General features: G+C 41.5%; 1 protein-coding gene across 1 annotated transcript in view; it reads right to left on the bottom strand.

Annotated features, from left to right (window-relative positions):
- Positions 1–24,020, bottom strand: part of LOC125461533 (RIPOR family member 3) — a gene marked incomplete at its 5' end in the record, with an annotated part of 210,306 nt that overhangs the window by 105,304 nt on the left and 80,982 nt on the right. Inside the window, 6 exons of the mRNA XM_048550443.2 lie at positions 3,129–3,192; positions 7,506–7,655; positions 11,698–11,751; positions 14,114–14,137; positions 14,718–14,796; positions 21,246–21,398. Of these exons, the coding sequence (XP_048406400.2) occupies positions 3,129–3,192; positions 7,506–7,655; positions 11,698–11,751; positions 14,114–14,137; positions 14,718–14,796; positions 21,246–21,398 (524 nt within the window). The remainder of the gene's footprint in view (positions 1–3,128; positions 3,193–7,505; positions 7,656–11,697; positions 11,752–14,113; positions 14,138–14,717; positions 14,797–21,245; positions 21,399–24,020) is intronic.

The raw sequence follows: 24,020 nt of genomic DNA on the forward strand, positions 1-24,020 counted from the left end.
AGAAGATAAATGTTTTTGAACAGACCCAATGTCTATACTTATACTGACAGCTTTATTTCTGTTAATTACACTGCACTGAATACTTGCTCCCTAGAGCTAGACAACCAATGTACACCCAATTACCTCTTAAGTAATATATCCATTAACTATTCCTTCATTCCATTAGATTGCAAGCATCCCTTCAGACTGTATTGTACGAAAACAAGATGGGGTCACAGTAATGTCGTCAGACTAGTAATTCATGCTTCAGGCTAAAGTACTGGCAACATGGGTTTAAACACCACCACAGCTGATGATGAAATTTGAGTTCAATATAAATTTGGAACAAACAAAGTCGTGAACATGTAAGCACTGTCAATTGTTTTTAAAACCCATCTGGTTCATTAGTGTTCTTTAGAAAAGGAATCTTCCATTCTTATCTGGTCTGGTCTACATGTGACTCCAAACCCACAACAATGCGGTTGACTCTTAACTCTGGGCAATGAATGCTGGCCCAGACAGCAAGGCCAACATCCCATGAACAGATAGAAAACTGACACTTCACAGCTGCTGTGTGGGGAAAAATTGCTCCAGAGAAGGCGAATAGAGGCAAGTTGTCACCACACTTTGCTGACATACCTGGGTTGACAGGAGAACTGTTTCCTGAAGATCATAAGAGGAAACCACAGCACTAGACCTTGTAGCATGGTCTGAAATTGACATCTGGGACAGTGCCATTTCCTGGTCTGAAGGAATGCTCAGCAATGCCTCAAAGAAGGTTATTGACCTTCTGCACTGCCACCATCTTCTCTCTGCTCCCTCCCTCAGATACACACCAACTCTTACTGTACACACCTCCCACCAATGCTCATAGGCTATCACTCTCACTACTGCCTGCAATATCTTTCCTCAAAAGTTCTCATCCGCCTCATTCCTCCATATTACTGACCCTGCAGGCCCACTGCAAGGCTTACTCACTGACTCAGGACACCGCCATCACCACTAACAGCTGTGCCAGCCAATTTAATCTTTCTCAAACTCTGTCCTTGTCTCGTTCCGGGAGAAAACAGCTCACAATAGGGTAGAGTGGTCCACAACTGGTTATTGGATGTCTGATATTTGTCTGTTCACCCTAAATGAGAATATTTGTCTCAGAAGGAGAGCATGGTGACTGTTTATGGAGGAATGCCAAAACCTCCATGCCCCAGCAACCAAGTAAGACTTATTGTCAAGTGCTGAAATACTTCCATTACCACCATTGTGAATGTGAATTCCTAACAAAGCTAAGCTTCTACCCCTGTTATTACTTCTTGTCTTCTGTAATAGAATAGCATCCACACTGCCTCTCCAGCCAACACCATCGCCTCCACATTTGAGGAAGAAGACACAAATGCCTCAGAGGAAGCACTAGCAAGACTGTCTCCTGCACCTCTTTCAGCTCAGTTCCTGATTTCTTGGAGGGTATTTTAGCCAGAATAGAGTTGGGAGCACAGAGGTTTACATAAACCATGAAGGGCATAGATAAGGTGAATAGCCAAGGTCTTTTCCCTAGGGTGAGGGAAATCCAAAAGTACAGGGCATAGTTTTAAGGCAAGAAGGAAAAGGGGCTGGAGGGGCATGATCCTCACACTGACGTGGGTGCATATAGGAAGTGGTAGATGCAAGTACAGTTACAACAGTTAAACAGTTATATGAATAGGAAAGATTTAGAGGGAATATGGCCAAAAGCAGGCAAATGGGACTAGTTTAGTTTGGAATTCCTGGTCATCATGCACAAGTGGACTGAATGTTCTGTTTCCATGCTGTATGACTATGATTCTATATCTGCAGTTGGCTGAGGAAGATAAGCCCCAGGTCACTGGCACTCAGAGGGTTGGTGGAAACTAAGCACATGCTCAGTCCAGGTAGGAGAGGACCCGCATTGCCTTGACCATGAATAATTCATTCAAATGCAAAATAGACACAGAAACAGCAGGCAGGTTTATTGGAGACACTTAGCAAACTGGATCAAATGTTCGAGAAGTCTACCAACTCTATCTGTATTGTGCTGTTTCTGGCATGCACACATCTGGCTTTCTCCATGAGATATTGGCAATTGCCAAGGGCAAGGCCAGAAAATCAGTGTCTGCTGGATGTGCACACAGGCCTGTAGTCCATCACTCCAGTCATTGGTGCTCAGAACCAATAGCAACGCATAAGGGGATGAAGGAGTTTCACCTCATTCCAGGCACCCTTGCCTAACAAGAAGACAGGGTGGCACCAATGGGCACCATGCCAAAGGTCTCCAGACCCCAACAATCCCTTTTCAGGACTTGGCATTGAAGCTCAGTCCCTTCACCCTCCCTGTGACCCTCACCGTGTAGATATTTAAGTCAAGAAAGGTGCAATAGGGAAGATACACACAGGGATATCTGAGCCCTTTAACCACATTTACCCCTGGAGCTACTAGCCCATAACTCCAAAGTCATCATGCTCCACCAAAAGGCAGGCTCTCTCTACCTCATCTGTAGACCCTGGGATTACACCTAGATGTAGTGGCAGTAACAGGATAAAGAACACATGAGAGGGCATACAGTTGGTACAGGTGAAATTTCATTGAAAGTAGAATGACACATCTGTTAAGATATGTTTACTTTTCATCATCAGTGGTATGATCAACTAATTCCTGACAGCAGCAACAAGACTGAAGGTGGAGAGTCTCACCGTTCTTAGCACCTCAAAATACCATTGCCAAATCTGAGGGTTAGTTATACATTCCATAGAACCATAAAAACACAAAACTTTGTCATTATTGAAGATTCCATTAGTCTGTAATCTTAACTTTTAGCAACAAGAGTAGTGGAGAAAGAAAAATCTGGTAAGATTCATTTGGAGTTGGAATTAAACAAGGAGTACTAGCCTCTGCAGCATCAAACACTCAGAGTCAATGAATGATGACTTTACTCAACTCAGTTCCTTAGGAATACATTGCCAAAGAAGTTCTGTCTATTCATCTATGACATAAAAAAGGTGTCCATTGCAACACAATGTCCACCCACAGGGCATAAAATTATAATTATGAGTTCATATTCTACTCCACTGTCCTTTTAAAAATAGTCAGAATTAAAAATCTATTCAAGTTATATTGTATTCAAATGAAATATAGGTACCTTTCATTCTGATGTGAAATTCCCCAAGTAGCACTTCTAATGTTCTCTCAATTGCACACATATCCTATTGAACAATAAAGAATGCAATGATTTGATAATATCGAAGAAAGAATAGTTTTAAGTATATGTAACTAAAACTCTCTGTTCTGAATTTGCAACATCAAACTTTAGCACAATTTAAAAAGTGGGATTTATATAGATCAGCAAGTTATTTTCTACATTTTTGTGACTCAAAGAGGTGTTCTGGAATGAGAAATGTTTTATTAGCTTTATCAAATTTGTTCAGAGCTGTGTTCTCTGTGAATAATACTTCAGTAAAAAGAGATGAAGGGTCTAGGCGGAAAACATCAGCTTTTGTGCTCCTGAGATGCTGCTTGGCCTGCTGTGTTCATCCAGCTCCACACTTTGTTATCTTGGATTCTCCAGCATCTGCAGTTCCCATTATCTCCGTTCATTAAATCTGTTCTTTCACAATCAATACATGAAGTCTGACTATTAATGTATAGCACCCCTCTACAGAACAGATGCTAAAAACCTCAACTTTCAGCAAAGCAATTGTCATTTGTTATGCAGAAACGCATTTTTAATTCAGTGGCCCACACTTGTAAAACTAAACGTAGTCCCTCCTGAACCATTTTCTGTGTTTTAAAATGAATGTTTTCTGGGTCGGGTGAGTTACTGTGTAGCAGATTTCTATGAGAAAGAAAACAGTTATTACAGTAATAACTGAAACTTATTTGTTGGAACAAAACTTAATTGGCTGTTGTAGTGCACAGGCCTAAAAAAATACAATGTGGTTAGCAGCTGGGACATTTCTGGATTCGTTTTATGTTTCCTGTTCAGTTCAATACACTAAACAAAAATCAATAAGGCCTGTTAAATGGCACAGGGTTTGTGATTCTCCTTCTGTTTCTACTTCAGTTATTTTGGCATCATAGACTTATATTTATATTCAGCCAATGTTTATACAGTTAGCACTAGTTAAACCAGGCATGATCTGCTGAGATGGCAATCTTAATAATGAAAGCTTATTAAATGGAACAAATCTAAAGTTGGGTCTTGAAACTTACAAGTGATGAGGCTGTGAGTACTTCCTTTTGCAGATTATTCCATTGTGGGATTTTTCTTGTAAAGAAAGATTGTTGATAGTCCCTCTGACCTGATGCATCTATCCCTCACCTGACTAATCCCTGAGCCCAACTATTGGCTCCAGCTGATAGAGATAATGGGAACTGCAGATGCTGGAGAATTCCAAGATAATAAAATGTGAGGCTGGATGAACACAGCAGGCCAAGCAGCATCTCAGGAGCACAAAAGCTGACGTTTCAGGCCTAGACCGAAACATCAGCTTTTGTGCGCCTGAGATGCTGCTTGGCCTGCTGTGTTCATCCAGCCTCACATTTTATTATATTGGCTCCAGCTAATCACTGACCTGACCTTACAACCTGCATCTGACCCATAAAACCCTCCCACTGAACAAACCACTATTCAGTCCCCTCTTGTGGTGCAACAGGTAGTGTCCTTGCCCCTAGACAAGAGAGGGCTGGATTCAAGTCTCATCTGCTGCAGGGGTGTGAAATAACATCCCTGAATAGGTTAATTAGAAAAGAACAATTCCATCAAGACTAAACAGCAACACTGATCTGAGTAGATAAATCACCAACAAATAATCCCATCCTAGGTCTGACTCAATCTGACTCTCTATCCCACTGTCAACCTTTTAACTCAATCCAATTAGCATCCCTGAAGGGATGTGTTGAACCCTTTATTTACACTTAGACCAAGTGGTGCTCAGGTCTCTGTTTCCAATGTTAATTCATGTAAATGTCAGAGATATACATCCCAAGAAAATGGTATACAGCTCAAATCTCTATTACAAAAACAGAGGTTTTAAACCATTTTTACAGATAACAAGCTTTGAATCAACTATTCCTACAGATAATAATTTCCAAAAGTTTACACACTCACCCATATCTCTACCTGACCATGTTCACACAATTTACACTCCAAGTTAGTTTACATGACTATATTATCATTATGTTCAAATATTATCCAATCATATCCAAACCAATACACGTGATTATATTTTCCAATCATATATTTGTATCCTAGCCTACTTTTGTTTAAATAACATCTATACTGTTTATTTATCCAACATCAGTCCACAACCCACTTTCTCTCACACTACTACTCTCCTGACCTGGCCTGACTTCTCATTTACCCACAAGTTCACTCAGTCACCCAGCCATGCACATGCTCATAATGGGAACTGCAGATGCTGGAGAATCCGAGATAACAAAGTGTGGAGCTGGATGAACACAGCAGGCCAAGTAGCATCTTAGGAGCACAAAAGCTGACGTTTCAGGCCTAGACCGAAACATCAGCTTTTGTGCTCCTGAGATGCTGCTTGGCTTGCTGTGTTCATCCAGCTCCACACTTTGTTATCATGCACATGCTCATACCCACTCCTCCAGTTACATATCAACTCATTCACTCACCCTCTTCACCGCCTCTTCACCCACTCATCTCTCCACATACACATTCACCCACTCATTCATAACCTAAATGCAGCAAGAGGTGTCACAGAAATTGATTGATTTATTGCCACGTGTACCAAAATACAGTGAAATGTTTTGTGTACAAGCAGTACAGACAGATCATAGCAAGAAAGGATGTACAGATCAAAACTTCTTAGAGGCATACAGGTTACATTGCAAATTACATTATTTGAGGCTAGCGTCCAATCAACAGTTTGATAATGGCCGGAAAGAAGTTGTTCCTGAACCTGCTCGTGTGTGTGTGCAGCCTTCTGTATCTTCAGCCTGACCCAAAGGGTTGGAGGAGGTCACTACCAGGGTGCAATGGGTCTTTGATGATATTGGCTGCCTTTCCACGGCAGCGAGCTGTGTAAATAGAGTCCATGGATGGAAGATTGGCTTCTGTGATGGTTTGGGCTTTGCACACCACTTTCTGTAGTTTCTTACGGTCCTACGCAGAGCAGTTGCCATACCAGGCCGTTATGCACCCAGACACAATGCTTTCAATGGTGCATCTGTAGGAGTTTCCTACATTCCTGAGGAAGAAGAGGTGATTTTGTGCCTACTCTACGGTCGCATTTACGTGGGAAGACCAGTACAAGTCATTGGTTATCGTTACTCCAAGGAACTTGACGCTTTTCACTATCTCACCCTCAATTCTGTTGATGTGGAAGGGAGTATGTTCTCATCCTTTCTTTCTGAAGTCAATGGTCAGTTCTTTATTTTTGTCAACATTGAGAGACAGATTGTTTTCATTGCACCGCGTCACCAAACCCTCTATCTCCCTTCTGTGTTTTGCCTCATGTTTGTTAGATATTTGTCCCACTACAGAGGTGTCATCAGCAAATTTGTAGATGGCATTTGTTAGGAATTTGGTAACACAGTCATGGGTGTACAGGGAGCACTTAACGGGGCTGAGGACACATCCTCAGGGGGCTCCAGTGTTGAGTGTTATTGTGGAGGAGGCGCAGTTACCTATCCTCACTGATTGCGGCCTATGGGTCAGAAAGCTAAGGATCCAGTTGCAGAGGGCGGAGCCGAGACCAAGGTCCCGCAGTTTTGAATGAAATGGAGTGCTTTCTCTCTTCAGTCATCTTTTCTTGTGCTCGTCAGTCATCTCCTTGGATGTCCCTGCTTACTCATCACTGTTTCACCTAGGATTAGAAGTTCTGGCTGAAAATGGGTGGTACTTTGTGTTGGAGAAAATTTCATAGACAATGTCAGTGTGCCCAACATTGCTGTAGACTGGAAGATCTAGTTCAAATTTGTTTTCTGTCCTTCACTGTAGTGGTTAAAATGCTCTCTATTGTTTTCTTATTTGGTCCTATATATATGTAGTTTTACTTAAAATGATTAAAATGCTCATGAATATTGCATCAATGGATATTGACTTTGCCTTCTGAAAGTAACATGTTTAAAATTCAAAACATAATTAAAATTTGCTATATTTCTAACAATGGCTCTGAGACCCTTTGTGTTTGAGATAATCAATTATTTTATGAGTGACCCTAGGGTTACATCACTGAAACGTCTCAAGATGTCAATATGCTCGTCATCAGAATTTTGATGTTAGTCCTTAACACAATTAACAAACAAATGAGCAATTTTATGCTTTGATGCATATAAAGCTGATTTTAAGATTTCCCAAAACTGTATGAAAAAGGATAGTAAACTGGAATTTAAAAAATTATTTTGTATGCCCAAAATTTAATCCAGTTTTAGTCTGCCAAATGAGGAGAGAAATCAGAGCCTATTTTTGCCAATTTCAGAGCTGTCAAATAAAATCCAAAATAAGTAAATCAAGAACAAAGATGGAATGCCAAACACAAAAGAGGAATACCTCTGTACATTCCTTGTAATTTCTGTTAATCTCGAGCAATGTTTCCCTTGATCCTTTGGTAGAAGGACACACAGTGTAAGCTTGCTTCATGTTGCTTGCGCCATTACGTAGCCGCCACTGGATGAAGTAGGATTCATATAGTTCTTCTATCTGGGTGATAGTTGATTATAAAAGAATATGAAAGAATAAAGAACATGAATGCCAGTTCTTACAAGTGAAACTCCATAGATCTTCTTTCTACAGCACTAGACATTTCTACAAACCTTAAATCATTTTTGTTTCCATTTTCCAAAATAGAGAAGTAGGGAAAATGAAAATAAAAAGCACAGAAGCACACCATTCAGCCCATTATTTTATTTCTTGATTCACAGGATTTGGGCATTATTGAGAATTCCAGGATTTATTATCATAGAACATAGATAAAACATAGAACATTACAGCACAGCACAGGCCCTTCGGCCTTCGATGTTGTGCCAACCTGTCATACCAATCTGAAGCCCATCTATGCTACACTATTCCATGTACGTCCATATGCTTGTCCAATGACGACTTAAATGTACTTAAAGTTGGAGAATTTACTACCGTTGCAGGCAAAGCGTTCCATTCCCTTACTACTGTCTGAGTAAAGAAACTACCTCTGACATCTGTCCTATATCTTTCACCCCATTTTTTTTAAATTTTTTTTAATCTGATACAGTTTATTAAAAAGCACAAAAAATACAATGTACAAAGACAAAAGTGTGTGTGTGTCAGATGGAGCATCTCAAAATTAATGCTGCTTAGTTACACGCTAAGGAACACTTCATTTAAAAAAATCCGATCTTAGACGACACCTTTTTACAACAAAAGGCTTGGCCAAAAACATTGCGGAATAAAAATAAAACAAAAAGAGAAATTGCTTCGTTTTAAATATTTCGCTCAGCCCGACGACTCACTTAGAAAAAGTTAAATAAAACACTCCAACAGCTTCCCCATTAGAACAGCAAGCCCACGAAATGATCAAGCGTTTAATATTTCACTGATGATGACAAGAGCAAAAAATAAACTGGAGATTCAAAAATAGAGAGGTCCCCCCCCACCCCACCCCCTGAACCAGATTAAACTCATATTAAGGAAAATGTCAGTTGCCTGTGAGAAGGTGGTGGACAGTCACCTTCATGAGCTGTTGCAGTCCATGCAATGAGAAATGAGTTACAATTCAGTTAGGGCAGGAATTCTGGGATTTTGACCCATGTCAGTGAAGGAATGGCAATATAGTTTCAAATCAGGATAGTGTGACACTTGAATGGGAATCTGTGGAGACAGGACATCCTTATTTATTTGGTGCCTTTTTTCATCTACAAAGGTAGAGAGTGTACTTGTGGAAGTTGTTACTTTGATGAGCTGCTGGGATTTATCTTCCAGATTGCATACACTGTTGCTATAGTGGACAGACTGAATGCTTAAGGGGTCACCAAAGTTCAGGATGTTCTCAAGATTCCTCAGTGTTATTTCTGCAGTCATCCCAGCAAAGGGAGAATATTTAATCACAATACTGACTTCTGCTATTTGAATTATGAAAATGCTTTGGGGCTTCAAGAGGAGGGTTATGCACAACAGAATTCTCACCCTCAGACTTGCTCTTATAACCACTGTAAAGCTCCAGTTAAGTTCCTAGTCAGTGGTAACTCTCAGACGGCTGATGGTGAGAGATTCAGCAAGTATTCACAAAGGGTATTTGATTGGGTTTTCTGTTATTGGAGATGGTTATTGCCTGGCTTCAGCAATGGCATGAACATCATTTGCCACTTGTCAGCCCAAGCCTGAATGTTGTCCAGGCTTTGCTGGATGTGGTCACAGAGTGCTTCCAAGTCTGTGGAATTGTAAATGAAACTGAACACTACTATCTTTAGCAAACATTTCCACTCTTTAAAAATTTATTTCATAGAATGTGGGTGTCACTTGCTAGGTCAGCATTTATTGCATATCGCTAATTGCTCTTGAGAAGTTGCTGGCTAGCTTCTTGAGCTGATACAGTTAATCTGATGTAGATACATCCATCTTGCAATCAGGAATAGCGTCCCAAAATTTTGACTCAGTAGCAATGAAAGAACAGCTGAATAGGTCCAAATCAGAATGGAATGTGGATTGAAGAGGTTCCTGCAGGTAGTGATGTTCCCGTGCAGCCATTTCATTTCTCCTCCCAGGTAGAAAAGGTATTGGATTTAAAAAGGTGCTGTTGTGGGAGCTTTAGTGAGTTGGTACACTACCGTCTTGTGGATGGTACACACTTTACCACTGCACATCAGCAGCAGGGGTGATGACTGGGTTGCCAATTAGTGAGCTGCTTTCTTCGGACTGTGCCAAATTTTACATGTGTTGTTGGAGCTGAATTCATCCAGGTAAAAGCAGAGTATTTCAGATGATGTTTTTGTAGATGGCGCACAGGCTTTGAGGAGTTAGAACTCCCGGTTTCTGACTCGCTCTTGTAGCAATAGTTTTTATATTCTAGCTCAGTTTAGTTTCAATGGGTGTTCAGCAGTGGAGGAAGAGAGATTGAATACATTTTAAGGCAGAGGTAAATACATTCTAACAAGGACACAAAGGTTAGCGGGAGTGAGTAAAAATATAGTTGCGGGCGTATCAAATAAAAACTGAAAGAACTGTGGATGCTGTAAATCAGGGACAAAGAAAAAGTTGCTGGAGAAGCTCAGCAGATCTGGCAGCATCTGTGAAGGAAAAACAGTGTTAACGTCTCGGGTCAAGTGACTCTTTTTCAGAACAGTTCTGAAGAAGGGTCACCGGCCCCTTACAATTATAAAATCATGAGGGGTATAGACAGGGTGGATAGCAAGAAGCTTTTTCCCAGATTGGGGGACTCAATTACTAGGGGTCATGAGTTCAAAGTGAGAGGAGGAAAGTTTAAGGGAGATATGTGTGGAAAGTTCTTTACGCAGAGGGTGGTGGGTGCTGGAACGTGTTGCCAGCGGAGGTGGTAGACGCAGACCCGTTAGCGTCTTTTAAGGTATATTTAGACAGGTACATGGATGGGCAGGGGGCAAATGGACACAGACCCTTAGAAAATAGATGACAGGTTAGACAAAGGATCTTGATTGGCACAGGCTTGGAGGGCCGAAGGGCCTGTTCCTGTGCTGTAATTTTCTTTGTTCTTTGTTCTTTGACCCGAAATGTTAACCCTGTTTTATCCTTCACAGATACTGCCAGACCTGCCGAACTTCTCCAGTGACACTTTGTCGTTGGTGTTGTTGGGAGCAAAACAATTTTTCTGCTTCTTGTTATTATTATTTTATGGCAATTGCTCCTGAAGATCTTAAACAATTAGAAACTGTGAAATATAACAACTTGTTGACATATGAAATCGTAATGTATGGATGATGTTAATTTTATTGTCCATCTCTATTTCACCGAAGGGGAGAGTACTCAGGTCCTTATAATGATTATTTTTATAACAGGATGGCTTACTTTGCCATTTCAGAAGAAGTCACTCCTGCTCTAGTTGTAATTCCACCACTGGGGGAATAAGTCTGTATGATGACTATCCCAGTTGGAAAATACTGTTCTGGAATGATCATGTAAATCACTGAGAAAATTTGAGACTCAACTTCTCAATGGAAGATGTCTTTATACTGGGATAGATTTCACTTTAATTATATAAACTCCATTGTAAAGGTCATGCTCAAATAGAGACTTGCTGCCACGGTTTCCATGGTAATAGCCTGACAGTACTGGCTGTTCCTGGATATTATGGAAAAATATTTCAGTGTGTCATGCAGCAGTGATTTTAGGCAGGGTAGTAAAAAAGAATCACAGATTTTAGATTTATTGTGTGACCAATAGAACAAAGGTTACATGGCTTGATGTAAGAAACACTGTACATTATGCTAAAAAACTAAAGTTTGTGACTGCTTTCCAAGTGCTTGTACAACAAAAGTTTATTAATTTCCCACAGTTCAAAATTCTGCACTTCATGCAATGAACTCAAATGACTTCATAATTTATTAAGTTAAACACATTGCCCTCAACACATTATTATCTCAGTGAAAAAATGCATGAGGAACAGCAATGAGGAAAAGGTCAAATGGTTATCTGAAACTTCTATTTTTATTGTCCATCCAACACCAATTGAAATGCTCCCTTTTGAAGAGAAAGAGGTAAGCAATGATTTGGTTAATTATAGGCTGCAAATCCTTACCTTGCTGATGTGAAACTCCAGTTTCCTGATGTTTCTCTCAGTGGTCCGCATTTGCTGAAAAGCATCATATTGATGAATGACCAAAAGTAATTGGCACTAAGTATGTATCCACACAAATTGTCTCAATTTTAGTGTTAGAATGCCACCTTCAAAACTCAAAATTAACAATTTAAACTGCTGAGCGACTATTTCTTGCCCTTTTCTCTATTATTTGCCATCATAGAACACATCACAGATTGCTGAAAAGTGGACACGGGGAATGCCCAGGGATTCCTTAATGTAACTTTCAGCCAGGCTTCTAAATTGATAAGCAATACATCCAGCTATTACAGGCACGAGGCTGTAATATAATCAACTCAGGGTCGTACTGGAATTGTAAGAGTCACTTGCAATATTCAGGCAAAGTGTAACAAAACAGTGCTCAAAAACAAAAAATTGGGACTATTGTAGATACGCGGGACAGAATTCATTGGCCTTGCAAATTACAGGATTGGTGAAGGGGAACATTTAGTCAGGAGGTGTGCTGGGTGGAAATGGCAGATAGGGCCACTAATACCTCTCACCTGTGCCTTAATTATGTCCATGGCAGAGAGGGCACCGTGCCACCAATTGAGGCTATCAATTGGACAATGAATACCCATTCTGCTGCCTCTGGTATTAACCCAATAGTGGGCAAGGGGCTTACCTTGTGAGTTTGCTTGTGGGCTTCCAGGAGTCTCAAAGGCATTCAGTGCCTGATCAAAGGAACAGGCATCAAGAAAGGGGGCATCTGCTTCTGCTTGTGTTGTATCCATCACTGCTCCCCACCCCCCCAACATTTCTCTTACAACTGCCCCACCGCCATCACTCCTCTGTAGCATGTGATTCAATGATAACACAGGGGTCTTGAATGGGTGCCTATTGGCAGGTGTCATCCAGTGATGCTGCCAGATTCTGATTGCTGGCAGCTCTCACAGAATTCTGTCCCAATGGTCCCTGATCTCAGTGAAGGCCCATCCCTGTCCTATTAAGTATCTAAGTGACACTTAATCTGGTGGGTCTTCCCATAGGCTAATGGGTGAGACATTCTGTCCCATCCTTGTTTCTAGATGCATGACAATATTGTAGCACCCTGCCTCTACACAATGATGGATACAACTTTAATAATATAAAAATATGGAAAACATGGTTGGTTAGTTAGTTTGCATATGGCACCAAGATTGGTGGTATAGTGGACAGGCATAGAAGGTTATCTATGATTGCAAAGAGATCTTGATTGATTTGTTCAATGGCAGATGGAGTTTAAATTGAATAAATGCGAGGGCCACAGGCAGTGTTGTAGAACAGAGAGATCTGGGCGTTCAGGTACATAATTCTTTGAAATTTGCATCACATGTAAATAGGGTGGTTAAGAAGATGTTTAGCATGCTTGCCTTCATTGCTCAGTCCTTTTAAAATAGGAGTTAGGCCATTATGTTGAGGATGTACAGGATATTACTGTGGCCTTTGCTGGAGTACTGTATCCAGTTCTGGTCACCCTGTTACAGGAAGGATATTTTTAAGCTGGAGAGGGTTCAGAAGAAATTTGACAAAATGCTGCTGGGAATGGAGAGTTTGACCTATAAAGAGAGGCTGGATTGGCTGGGACTTTTTTCACTGGAGCATAATAGAGGTTTATCAAATAATGAGTGGTATAGACAAGGTGAGTGGCAGGTACTTTTTGCCTAGCATGGGGATTTCAAGACGAGAGAGTATATTTTTAATGTGAGAGGAGAAAGATTTTAAAAAGACGTGAGAAGCTCTTTTAGTTTTTACAGAGTGCTCATTGTGGAACGAACCTCCACAGGAAGTGGTAGATGTAGGTAGAGTTACAATATTTAAAAGGCATTTGGATAAGCACATGAATAATAAATGTTTGGAGGGATATAGGCCAAACACAGGCAGGTGGGACTAGTTTAGCTTGGTATAATGGTTGGCATGGACTGGTTGGACCGAAGGGTCCATTTTCATGCTGTGTGACTGTATGACTCTATGACTACATAAAATTTTTATTGTAAATGGTCATTCTCAAGCAGAAACCTATGGCCATGGTGTCTGTGCTATTAAACAAGGTATTCTGTTTACAATTTTCATGCTGTGACCAATCTGACAAATGCTCAGAAAAGGGCCCAAAATGCTGGCTCCACAAAATTACAGCCAAACGTTGCTCAAACCTTGTGCAGGGCTCACCCTTCCAGGCCAAGCTTACTGTGCAACTTTGAGTTGAATTTCCAACTCACAGCTTGCCAGAATCCATTCAAATAAAGTCAGAATTTGAGAATAGTACAGAAGTTTTGGAGCCAACTTCAGACAGGATGAGCACCCACCTCTCCAGTGTTGTTCCCAATTCAGGTAGAAATCTAAAATGCCTTTTCATATATATTAAATTCATGCTTACCTTATCTAGGTCATATAGGAAAGCCTGGAATATAAGGAATGCCTATTAGTATTCTCTTTCCTTGAAAGAACAATTGTCAATCGTTTCATATAACAAAGATACTTGTGATACTGCATTAATGGATTTTCTTGAAAAATGCTACAGACCTGTCAGTCAAGCACAATGAAGTGAAGAGATTTATTTGAAAAAATTCCTACCCTTCCACATAATCTAACCTTCCTGATGCACTATAATGATGTAAAAACAGTGTATAAGGAAGATCTTAGTAAAGGAGAGGCCAGTGGGGAGATTGGAAGATTCAAGGATTCAATTCCTGAAGTGGAACCTAAAACAAAATCAGCCAGTGGTGGCATGAAGGGGACATAAAATAACAAAGCCTGAGGAACATAAGCCTGGATTTTATAGGATGATTGCTTGGACAATCCCGTTTAAAAGAGTCGGGAGTGTGAGTCCACCCTCAATACCTTTGTCAGCGCCGCCGCTCATGATAACCTAATCAAAGACATATGTAATATTACAACATTGAAGAAGTGCAACCGTAAGCTACCTCCCTTGCTCCACAGCCACAAAAACTGAACATTAATTTTACTATTTTTGTACCTACCAGTCTGGAGTTCCTTTTCACATCTTTCTGCTGCATGTTTAGTAAATCCAATTCATTTTGATTCATTTCGAGATATTCACTGCAATAAAATGAAACAATGGTCAACTCTCAAAAGCCTAGTACTAAAAGTTGTTCCAGAGAAATCTGGCTCCTGTAACAGCTTCGATCTATCCCTACTCAAACACCACATTGAGAATGGATGGCTGAGTTTGCACTGGGGAAAATTAAACTTTACTATGGCTGTATATCAAAGGCTCGTGTCACATCTCTGAAGTTCAAACAGAATTTTAGTTGTGCTTCATTTGCTACTGTTATAACCATTTGATCTGAGAAGGAGTATCCACTGGTCGAAATGGCTATGGCTCAGTTGGTATTCTCACTTCTTAGCCAAAAGATTTATGATTTGATTTGATTTGATTTATTGTTGTCATATATATCTAAGCACAGTGAAAAGTTTTGCTTTGCGAGCAGTATAGGCAGATCATAACAAACAACGATGGTACAGATCATAGGGTATTTAGACAGAGCATGGCATACAGGGTTACATTTGCACGAGAGGTGCACAATAACAAGGTCAACATGAAATTTAAAATTAGACAGGTCCATTCAGCAGTCTTAATTAGATCAGGGAAGAAGCTGTTCTTGAACGTGTTGGTGTGCATCTTGAAGATTCTGTACCTCATGCCTGATAGAACAAGTTGGAAGAGAGTATTAGCAGAGTGGGAGGGGTCTTTGATGATCTTAGATAACGAAGTGTGGAGCTGGATGAACACAGCAGGCCAAGCAGCATCTTAGGAGCACAAAAGCTGACGTTTCGGGCCTAGACCCTTCATCAGAAAAGGAGAGGGTTCTGAAATAAATAGGGAGAGAGGGGGAGGCAGATTGAAGATGGAAAGAGGAGAAGATAGGTAGTGAGGTGACAGACAAGTTAAAGGGGTGGGGATAGAGCCTGTAGAGGTGAGAGTAGGTGGGGAGATAGGGAGAGCATAGGTCAGTCCGGGGAGGACAGACAGGTCAAGGGGGCGGGATGAGGTTAGTAGGTAGGAAATTGGGGGGCGGGATGAGGTTAGTAGGTAGGAAATTGAGGTGTGGGTTGAGGTGCGAGGAGGCGATAGGTGAGAGGAAGAACAGGTTAGGGAGGCGGGGACGAACTGGGCTGGTTTTGGGATGCAGTGGGGGAAGGGGAGATCTTGAAGCTTGTGAAATCCACATTGATACTATTTGGCTGCAGGATTCCCAAGCAGAATTTGAGTTGCTGTTCCTGCAACCTTTGGGTGGCATCGTTGTGGTACTGCAGGAGGCCCATGATGGACATGTCGTCTGAGGAATGGGAGGGGGAGTTAAAATGGTTCGTGACTGGGAGGTGCAGTTGTTTATTGCGAACCAAGCGGAGGTGTTCTGCAAAGCGGTCCCCAAGCCTCCGCTTTGTTTCCCCAATGTAGAGGAAGCCACACCGGATACAATGGATACAGTATACCACATTGGCAGATGTGCAGGTGAACATCTGCTTAATATGGAAGGTCATCTTGGACCCTGGGATGGGGGTGAGGGAGGTGGTGTGGGGGCAAGTGTAGCACTTCCTGCGTTTGCAGGGGAAGGTGCCGGGTGTGGAGGAGTTGGAGGAGACTGTGAAGCAGACAAGGGAGTCACGGAGAGAGTGGTCCCTCCAGAAAGCAGACAAGGGTGAGGATAGAAAAATGTCTTTGGTGGTGGGGTCAGATTGCAGATGGCAGAAGTGTTGGAGGATGATTCGTTGGAGCTGGAGGTTCGTGGGGCGGTATGTGAGCGGTTATTTTGGTGGTTATTGCGGGGACGGGGTGTGAGGGATGAGTTGCGGGAAATTGATGATCTTGGCAGCTTTTCTGATGCAACGAGCTATGTTAATGGAGTCCATGGATGGGAAGTTGGCTTCCATGATGGTCTGGACTGTGCACACAACTTTCTCCATTTTCTTACGGTCCTGAGCAGAGCAGTTGTCATACAAACCCATTATGTACCCATACAGTACGTTTTATATGGTATATCTGTAAAAGTTGGTGAGGGCCCTTACGGACATGCCAAATTTTGTTAGTCTTCTGAGGGAGAAGAAACATTGTTGTGCTTCTTGACCATCATATCAACATGGGGAGTCCAGGACAGACTGTTAATCATCGTCACTCCTTGGCGTTTGGCACTCTCAAACCTAGTTCAGTTCAGTTGATGTAGATAGGGGCATGACGTCCTCCTCTCTTCCTGAAGTCAATGATCAGTTCTTTTGTTTTGCTGACACTGAGAGATTGTTATCATTGCATCATGTCGCCAAGCATTCAATATCCTTCCTGCATTTTGACTCATCATTGTTTGAAATCCAGCCTACAATGGTACGGTCACCAAACTTGTAGATGGCATTCATATGAAGTTTGGCTACATAGTCGTGAATGTACAGGAAATACAGTAGGGAGCTGAGTGTGTATCCTCGCAGTGAATTCCCACTCCAGAAACAAAACCAAAGGGCCCAATCTTCCCATACCTTGTTATTTTTGTTGAATTTTATGGAGGATTTCTCTCAGCAAGTCTGTTTTCTATACAATCATCCCAAACCCCACCTACCTAGGCCTATTGATACACCTCCAGCCACTGTTAGCCAAATTCTCCCACTCTCCGTAGCCAGACATACTTGCCACTGCCAGTATGCCAGGTGCCATATTTAACAGGCATTTACTCACCCAATCAAGCGCTGGCACCCTGGAGCCGACCTGCATGGTTATAGATATTCACCTTGGGCATGGCGGATGTATGAAACTTGTAACTCCCCATCCATTGCAAACAGGAGGTCCTGCTGGAGAGGGCGGTTATATAGAGAGGACACCCTCTTCCTCATGAGCAGAAGAGGAGGCCATAACACCAGATCATGCCAGCCTGGTCTGAGGTCACTGTCCAGGTCAGTGCACTGTCCACAGTCTGACAAAATGCCTAATAATGCAGGAAGAAGGTCAAAGGCCTACTCCTCAGACCAAGGTCAGTGCTCTACCACTCTCACTATTGCATGCAACATCTTCTCTCACTTTTTGACACAAAAACCCCCTCCACTACTTCACTCCTTGCTTGCTGTGTGCGCCAACTCACTCTCTTCCCAAACTCACTTCACATGCATCAGCACTATCACCTGTACCATACACTTACACCTTATTCACTCCCAGCCTTCTTTCAATTACAGGTAAAAATAGTCCATAATAGAGTGAAAAAAGTCTGGAAGAGATATGGAGTAATGGATATTTGTCTCCTCAGACCCTACAAGGAGAGGATCTTAGCCTTAGAATGCAGAGACTGGGACCGCTCTTGTGGAAATGCTGAAACTTCCATGACCTGGCAACCAAGTAAAAAGAGTTGTTCATTGTTGTGCTACCCTCTCATTATCTGCACATTATTAAGATGCCACAGTACTCTCTTGGTCAGTACACTTTCTCTCACTTGGCTCCATTTAGATCCTGGCAGGATGAGCACAGTGGCCACAGTGAAGATGGTCACCCCTTCCTCCACTTCTGATGAAGGCAGCATGGATATCGCAGAGGAAGCTCCAGTCAGGCTGAGTCCAGCATCCCACCCCCACCAACTCAGATACTGGCATCTTTGTGGGTATGTTATTGAAATTACAATTGGTTGCATCTGCTTATGCTACTTACCTGGTGAAATGCCCCAGGTCTTGGTACTTCTCGGACTGCAGATACTAGGCACCTGCTCAGCCCCAAACAGAATAGGACACCAAGGTGCTTGCAATTAGGAAATTCAGACACATACACAAGCAAACACAGGAGCAGCAGGCAGGTATATCAGTGGCACAGAGCAATCTGACACGAAAGCTACGGGACTGCAGCAATGTGATTGGCATCCTCCTGTCTCAGGCATGTGACCATCTGGCAGTTGCCATGGAGAGCCACGTCCAGCATTCTCAGATGCTGCTGGAAATGTGAACAGAGCAGCACTCTGCCACTCTAGCCATTGGTACTCAGCATCAACAACAAAATGTGGCCAGAAACCCCAAGGCCAGAAAAGCTAGGCCCAACCCAGAATGGACCACCTTTGAGTGGCCAAGCCTGATTGCACTTTCAGGACAGGTCAAGCACAAAGCATCTGCACAAGACGGAGGCAGGCAAGGACAAGCACAGACTTGCCCTGGAAAACGGGGTCGGTTTGTGTATTGGAGTATGGCGAGCTTTTCGGATGCCATGACCTTGACCTGAAAAATCAATTGGTTGAGGGCCAGAGAACATTCTGGAAGGATGCAGCAGGGAGGGATAAGAAGGTACACTTAGCAGTTATTCATTGACTGTCCCTCCTTCGTCAAGTTCATAAGAACCCTGATTACACAGCCTAGCCAAGTTTAATTGCACAGGTAATACCTGGTCCTATTCTGTAGCTCATAGTAGTTTAGATAACGATTGTGCAAAGACTTAATGTTGAGAGTTCGTGGTAGAGTAATTAATGTAAGAACATAGAACAGAACAGCACAGAAACCTTCTGCCCACTTTGTCTACACCAACTATGATACTATTCTAAACTAATCCCACCTGCCTGCACAGGATCCATATCTCTCTATTCCCTACCTCTTCATGTGTCTGTCTAAATACCTCTTAAATGTTGCTATTGTATTTGCTTCTACCATGTCCCCCTGACAGTGGGTTCCAGGCACCTACCACCCTCCACGTTATAAAACTTGCCTCACAATCTCCTTCAAACTTTCCTCCTCACACCTTAAACCAATGCCCCCTAGTATTTGACATTTCCACCCTGGGAAAAAGATTCTGACTATCCACCCTATCTATGCTTCTCATAATTTTACAGTCTTCTTTCAGGTTGCCCATCAGCCTATGCTCTAGCAAAAGCAATTCAAATTTGTCTAACCTCTCCATATAGCTAATCCAGGGAACATCCTGGTACACCTCTTCTGCACCCTTTCCAAAGCCTCCACATGCTTCCTATAGTGTGTGACCAGAACTGCACACAGTTGTGGCCAAATGTGGCCTAACTTAAGTTGTATACAGCTGCAACATCACTTGCCAATTTTTATACTCAACGCCCTGACTGAAGTAAGCAAGCATGCTGTACACCTTCTTTATCACCCAACCGCCTGTGTTGCCACTTTCAGGGAGCTATGGACTTGCATCCCAATATCTCGCTGTATATCAATGTTTCTAACAGTCCCACCATTTACTATGTACTTTCCTTTTGCAATTGACCTTTAAAAATGCATCACCTCACACTGAGCTGGACTAATCTCCATCTGCCATTTCCGCTCAATTTTCCATCGATATGATCTATATCATGTTGTATTCCTTGACAAACATCCTCACTATCCAAAACTTCACTGATTTTCATGTAATCACCAAACCTACCAATCAGACCATCTACATTTTCATACAAGTCATATATGGACATTACAAACAACAGAGGTCCCAGCATTGATCCTTGTGGAACCACACTGGCATTCACCAAAGGAGGCCACAATACCAAAGCATGCCAATCTGGTCAGAAATCACTACCCAGGGCAGTGTAGTGTCCGATCTGATGAAATGTCTAACAATATAGGAAGAAGGTCAATGGCCTACTCCTCCTATCAAAGTCCATGCTCTACCACTTTCACTTTTGTATACAAGCTTCCTTCATTTTGCTCGCTCAGTTTAAGTAGTACATCCCCACTGCCTCTAATTCAAGCAACATATTATTCATCTTAGAATCACAGAATCTCTACAGTGTCAAAGCAGGCCATTTGGCCCATCGAATCCACACAGATCCTCCAACGAGAATCCCCTCCAGTCTTGCCACCTCACTCCGCCAATTCCCTCCCCACAGCCCCGGCGCTCCCCCCCCCGACAAACACACACACACAACACACAGATACTATCCCTGTAATCCTGCATTTCCCATGGTCACTTCACCTAGCCTGCACATCCCGGGACACAATGGGTAATTTAACATGGCAGTCCTACCTAACTTGCACATCTTTGGTCTGTGGGAGGAAGCCCACACAGACTCAGGGAGGATGTGCAAACTCCACACAGATGATCACCCGAGAGTGGAATTGAACCCAGGTCTGTGTGCTGTGAGGCAGCAATGCTAGCCACGGAGCTACCATGCCATAAAAAAATGATCCTATATTTCAAATTAGCGCTATGCTAGCTTTGCTCGCAATCGTTGACATAATGAGTACCACTAAAAGGCTGAAAAGAGCCCGAAATACTGATGACGGTTGGGATAGAACCACAATACTGTACCAGTATGCCTCCTGGCTTGTGATAGTCGCGTGACCACTGCCATGAAGCACAGGCTACTGTCTTACAGCCAGCTTTGTAAAAGCACAGCGCAAAGACGAATGTCGTTCTGTGAACTTGCAGCAGTTGTCATGTATGACATCTGAAGTGACTATTATAATGGCTTTCACTTATTTAACCAGACAACAGTACAGCATTGATATCTGCCTATTGTTGAAGGGAGTAAGTTGAACTTTACATTGTTCTGTTATGTCGCAGTACAATTTATACAGGTTCTCACTTCAGGCCTTTCCGTAAGGATTTGCAGATTTTCTCCACTCGATTAGGCTGTGGTTCCAAACTGTTAGAGTTCTTTTGTGAAGTGGCATGCTTCCTTGTACATTTTATTGAGGGCAGTCTTGACCTTGGAGAACTTCTGCTGACAGAAGAAACTCTGCAAAAGAAAATTGTAGCATTGTTAATCCATTTGAAATGAAAAAGATATTTCTGAGTGTCTCAATAGAAAAGCAAAATTTTGCAGATGCTGGAGAATCTGAAATAGAAATAAAAAGTGTTGGGAAACTCAAAGTCTGGCAGCATCTGATTTAAGTGATTATCTCTAATTTTAGTTATTAGCTTTGAATGTCTGTTAGTTGTCACAACATAACCTTCCATGCACAAGACTGTTATGTTAACAATATATGTTCTAAAAAAAAACTGTATACTGTATTTTGTTTTGAAGAAGATAATCCACATGCCTCAACCAGTGTTAATCTTTATTCATATGTTCTATGGACTTGTTAAGTTTAACATGAAGATACAAGTTAAATTAATAATGGATACATGGCATTGTCTGATTTTAATTTCTCCTAATTAAGCAATATGGGTAATCAAAGTGCCATTTGATCTTCTCTGTTGTATTAAGGATAAAGTATGCATGGAGTGCTGCACTGATTTTTTAGATGTAATGTTTAACTGAAGTCCTTCATTTTCTCAAGTAGACATTAAAAAAAATTGCATAGCATAATTTGAAGATGGCCTGACCATCCTCAGCATCCTAGCTAAAACTCAAAAATGAATGAACTTGATCATTATCACATGCTATTCATAAAATTTTGCTAACAACAAATTGGCTTCCACATTCCAACAGTGAATACTGGTTGTAAAATACTTTTGAGACATCTGATGGTTTTAAAAGATGCTTTATGAACACAAGTCTTTCTTCACTGATTGTGGAATGGGGTAAAAAACTTGATGATAACTTCATGCATGGACACAGCAGAGTTTACTTTTGATAGTATCCCTACAGTGTGGAAACAGCCTCTTCAGCCCAACAAGTCTACACCAACCCATAGAGAGTCCCACCCAGACCCATCCTGCTATAACCCATCAAACCTACACATCTCTGAACATTACAGGCAATTAAGCATGTCCAATCCATCTAGCCAACACATCTTTGGACTGTGGGGGTGGGGGGGGCGGTGAGGTGGGGAGCCAAAGCAAACTCATGCAAACACAGGGAGAATGTGCAAACTTCATACAGAGAGCCACCCAAGGGTGGAATTGAACCCAGGTCCCTGGCACTGTGAGTCAGCAGCACTAACCACTGAGCCACCATGAATCCCATGGTGTTGTACTGATTTTCTCTAATGTTTATACGTAAAATGTCAATTGTATAAAATGATTGTAATTTGTAAATTTGATATCTGATTAGAAACATATGCATATTTGAAACACTGGGAAAGGAATTTTAGAACTTGGCAAAGTCTATCATATACATGAATCTTTTCGTTGAGGACTGTATTATATGTATAAATTTGGCAACACTCAGATTTTTTCATGGCATTCCAGAGGAATGCTTATTTCATGGGTTTCCTGGTCTATTGACGTGATTCTGCTGAAAAAAATCCTTGTATCCTTGCAAAACATCCATTTAGAAAATAAGTAGCAGTAAACAGTCTTGTTTTTCAGAATTGAAACAGCCCTATAAATTTGACTGTCCTTTGGCTGTTACATTTATCAATGCAATGTTGCAATGATTTTGTCTCAAAGCCTCCAAGTAAATTATTCTCCCATATCAAGAGTAATAATGTCTCACCCAGATTCATTTTAATTCACCAGATATATTTTGAATGCACAGCACTTGGAAGAATTGGAAAAGAAATGTTAATTTCTCCTTTTTTAAAAAATCAGTGAGGTAAAAATACCATGATATTTCCAGTGGAAAATCATAGAATCGTAAAGTGTTTACAATGCAGAAGGAAGTCATCCGGTCTGTTATGTCACTCTGGCCCTCTGAAGGAACTACTGCTCTGTCTTTAATCTGTAGCCTTGCAATTGACAGTGTATTTTTCAGATAAGAATCTCATTCCCTTTTAAGTTGATGCTGAATCAGTATTTTATACAATATTTAATAACTTCCTTGCTTTTGTACTCCGTTGCCCAATTGCTAAAGCTCAGGATGTCATATGCTTTATTAACCACTCGGCCAACTTTTCCTGCCACTTTCAATGATTTATGTGCATTTATGCCAAACAATTTTAGATTTATACCCTTTAGTTCATTGTTGTTTTTCTGCATTATCTCGACCAAAATGAATCATTTCACACTTCTCTGCATTAAATCTTATTTGTCTTTCACCCACTTTTTCCACCAATGTGCCTATGCCATTTTGAAATTCTTCATATCCTCCTCCTGGCTCACAATTCTTCCAAGTTTCATGCTTTCTGCAATTTTAAACTGGTGACCAGCACACTAAGATCTAGGTCGTTGACATATATCAGAAAAGCAGAGATTGTTACACCAAATCCTATAGAATTCCACTGCAAAAGTTTGTTCAGTGCAAAAATGATTCACCACTACACTACGTCATTCAGCCAGTTTTGTATCCATGTTGCTACTTCCCTTTTCTTCCATGATTTGTAACATTGGTCACAATCTGTTATGCGATACATCATCAAATGCCACAACAATAGCACTATCTTCAAACTCTTTTTGCTACCTTACCAGAAATCTTAATAATAGCAGTTAAGACTGTTTACCCATAACAAATACATACCAGCTTTCCTTAAATAAC

This window comes from Stegostoma tigrinum, chromosome 19 (assembly GCF_030684315.1).
Source record: "Stegostoma tigrinum isolate sSteTig4 chromosome 19, sSteTig4.hap1, whole genome shotgun sequence".
In the NCBI taxonomy this organism is placed as follows: Eukaryota; Metazoa; Chordata; class Chondrichthyes; order Orectolobiformes; family Stegostomatidae; genus Stegostoma; species Stegostoma tigrinum.